The sequence below is a fragment of the Hyla sarda genome, unplaced genomic scaffold (genome assembly GCF_029499605.1).
Source record: "Hyla sarda isolate aHylSar1 unplaced genomic scaffold, aHylSar1.hap1 scaffold_3330, whole genome shotgun sequence".
Taxonomy (NCBI): domain Eukaryota; kingdom Metazoa; phylum Chordata; class Amphibia; order Anura; family Hylidae; genus Hyla; species Hyla sarda.
In genome coordinates, this window is record NW_026610077.1 from 15446 (window position 1) to 19172 (window position 3727).

The 3727-nt window shown below is 39.9% G+C and overlaps 1 protein-coding gene across 1 annotated transcript; it reads right to left on the reverse strand.

Moving 5' to 3' along the window:
• Positions 1-1005: 1005 nt before the first annotated feature.
• On the reverse strand, positions 1006-2384 carry LOC130330304 (gastrula zinc finger protein XlCGF17.1-like). The gene has a single exon (XM_056553586.1). It carries the CDS (start codon positions 1955-1957, stop codon positions 1007-1009), a length of 951 nt encoding a protein of 316 aa, XP_056409561.1. The 5' UTR covers positions 1958-2384; the 3' UTR covers position 1006.
• Between the last annotated feature and the right edge of the window lie 1343 nt (positions 2385-3727).

Below are 3727 nucleotides of genomic sequence, written 5' to 3' on the forward strand. Positions count from 1 at the left end.
GACACAGCAAACCTTACCACAGCTCGCATTGATGTGCCATCCTGGATGAGCTGCACTACCTGAGCCACTTGTGTGGGTTGTAGACTCCGTCTCATGCTACCACTAGAGTGAAAGCACCGTCAGCATTTAAAAGTAAGCAAAACATCAACCAGGAAGCATAGGAACTGAGAGGTGGTCTGTGGTCACCACCTGCAGAACCACACCTTTACTGGGGGCGTCTTGCTAATTACCTATAATTTCCACCTGTTGTCTGTTCCATGTGAAATTGATTGTCAATCAGTGTTCTTCCTGAGTGGACAGTGGGATCTCACACAAGTGCCAGTGACTTGGAGTTACATTGTGTAGTTTAAGTGTTCCCGTGTTCCCTTTATTTATTTTTTTTGAACAGTGTATAATTTTATATATATATTTAGTCTTTTTTTCAATTATTATTACACATTTATTTACATATTTGTATAACTTTACTGATCACACATTATACACATCTGTACTGCACTGTTTTATGCTCAAGCCTGATCGGCTTTCGTAGTCACGACAAAAGAAGCCATTGTCAATCCTCTGCTTGCCATGGCTACTATTAGCACCCAGTGATTACTTTGTGGGGCACAAAGGGAGCTCCCTCTCTAACACTAATATTTGCTGCACTCAAACTAACAGCAGCATTAGGGTTAACTCAGGATCGGAGAGAAGCTCCTCCCATCGCTTTACCGACTGAAGCACCAAGGGGGGAGGGGGAGGAGTAGGAGACCCCACAACTGTGACTACTATTGGTCTGTCAGTACTGCCGGGCAGGGGAGGCTGTAGGTGGTCCTTGGCTGGCTTCACTAACCTGTCACAGCGCCCGGCAGCACTGCGACACTTTATTTCAATCAGGGAAAATGTAAGTGGTGTTGCAGCAGGTCAGCCTTTTTTTTTTATTAGTTACACGTAACCGATATTACAGGAAGGGGTTAATGTGAGTTTTAAAATCTGATTTCAATGTAAAACATTTTCTGCATATAAAACATCATTGTTGATTTTTCCCTATGTGACATCTCTGATGAATCCTTAGTTGTCCTCCAGTAATAAAACATTTCCCACATTCTGAACATGAATACGGCTTTTCTCCTGTGTGAATTCTCTCATGTGTAACAAGCACTGATTTACAATTAAAACATTTCCCACATTCTGAACAAGAATATGGCTTCTCTCCTGTGTGAATTCTCACATGTGACACAAGACCTGATTTAGTGTTAAAACATTTCTCACATTCTGAACATGAATATGGCTTTTCCCCTGTGTGAATTCTTTCATGTGACACAAGATGATATTTAGCTGTAAAACATTTCCCACATTCTGAACATGAATATGGCTTCTCTCCTGTGTGAATTCTTTCATGTGAACCAAGCTCATATTTACTTTTAAAACATTTCCCACATTCTGAACATGAATATGGCTTCTCTCCTGTATGAATTCTCTCATGTTTAACAAGATCTGATTTCTTATAAAAACATTTCCCACATTCTGAACATGAAAATGGCTTCACTCCTGTGTGAATTTGCTCATGTTTAAGAAGATCTGATTTATTATAAAAACATTTCCCACATTCTGAGCATGAAAATGGCTTCTCTCCTGTGTGAATTATTTTATGCAAACCAAGATTTGACTTGTCTGAAAAACATTTGCCACATTCCGAACATGAATATGGCTTTTCTCCTGTGTGAATTCGTTCATGTCTAACAAGACATGATTTACTTATAAAACATTTCCCACATTCTGAACATGAATATGGCTTCTCCCCTGTGTGAATTCTTCTGTGTCTAAAAAGATGTGATCTTTTACTAAAATCTTTGCCACATTCATCACATTGAATCCTTTTCCCTCCTTTCTGCTCTGTCCTTGTGGTAACAATGTGTTGGTCAGGAGAAGGTTCCTCATGATCAGGTGGATTATTATAGGATAGATCTGGGATGGACATTAGGGGTAAGGAGGTCTTCTCCTGAGGAGCGCTCCATCATATCTTCATCTTCTCCTTTATCATTCAGGGATAACATGAAGTTTCCCTCAGAATTCTTACTGGGATTTTCTGTTGGGATAAAAATGGATTATGGGAAATGTATAAAATATTATTAGGTTGGAAACACACATGAAGTTTTGCTGCAGTTTTTGATGGTCACCTGACCCCAGAAGAGAGGAGATGATCCCCCTTTATAGTTTTCTTCTTTTTTGGGGTCACTCCGGGCACTGACTCTAGGGAATGTTCACCAGAGATTTTTAGGTGGACCCCAGCATTGTGTTTGGTTGCACTTTCCTGACTATGCTCCGCCTCTTCCTGAGAACGATTCCTGACATCCTCCTCTGACCCTTTAGGTGACAAGTTCTTTCTGTCCACAGGATCCCCTTTCCCTGGATGTTTTTCCTCCATGGCCCCATTCATGGTCGACTCCACACAACTGCACAAGGTTGGGAGAGACATCCGGGCCCCAATGACCTCACTCCAAGTCCTCACATCACTGGATTGTCCCAGAAAATGTGGATTCACACTGAGACCGATCCCCAGAAAACTCATCCCTGGATTTTATGTTCCAGAGTCAGAAGTCTTGTGTCCGTACAGGGTAGATCAGATCATGGGGGCCGAGATCTAATAAAGGGGCCGTATACTGTATATACACAACCTCCATATATTGTGGGGCCATATACTGTATATACAACCTCCATATATTGTGGGGCCATATACTGTATATACACACAACCTCCATATATTGTGGGGCCATATACTGTATATATACACACAACCTCCATATATTGTGGGGCCATATACTGTATATATACACACAACCTCCATATATGGTGGGGCCATATACTGTATATATACAACCTCCATATATTGTGGGGCCATATACTGTATATATACACACAACCTCCATATATTGTGGGGCCATATACTGTATATATACACACAACCTTCATATATTGTGGGGCCATATGCTGTGTATATATACACACAACATATATTGTGGGGCCATATACTGTATATATACCACCTCCATATATTGTGGGGCCATATACTGTATATATACAACCTCCATATATTGTGGGGCCATATACTCTATATATACAACCTCCATATATTGTGGGGCCATATACTGTACATATACAACCTCCATATATTGTGGGGCCATATACTGTACATATATACCCTCCATATATTGTGAGGCCATATACTGTATATATACAACCTCCATATATTGTGGGCCCATATACTGTATATATACAACCTCCATATATTGTGGGCCCATATACTGTATATATACAACCTCCATATATTGTGGGGCCATATACTGTATATACAACCTCCATATATTGTGGGACCATATACTGTATATATACAACCTCAATATATTGTGGGGTCATATACTGTACATATACAACCTCTATATTGTGGGGCCATATACTGTATATATACAATCTCCATATAGTGTATATACAACCTCCATATATTGTGGGGTCATATACTGTATATATACAACCTCCGTATATTGTGTGGCCATATACTGTATATACACAACCTCCATATATTGTGGGGCCATATACTGTATATACACAACCTCCATATATTGTGGGGCCATATACTGTATATATACAACCTCCATATATTGTGGGGCCATATACTGTACATATACAACCTCTATATATTGTGGGGCCATATACTGTATATATACAACCTCCATATAGTGTATATACAACA

What these genes read in the sequence shown, in the direction of transcription:
- LOC130330304 (XM_056553586.1), bottom strand. Translation starts at nt 1,957, where the DNA reads ATGTCCATCCCAGATCTATCCTATAATAATCCACCTGATCATGAGGAA.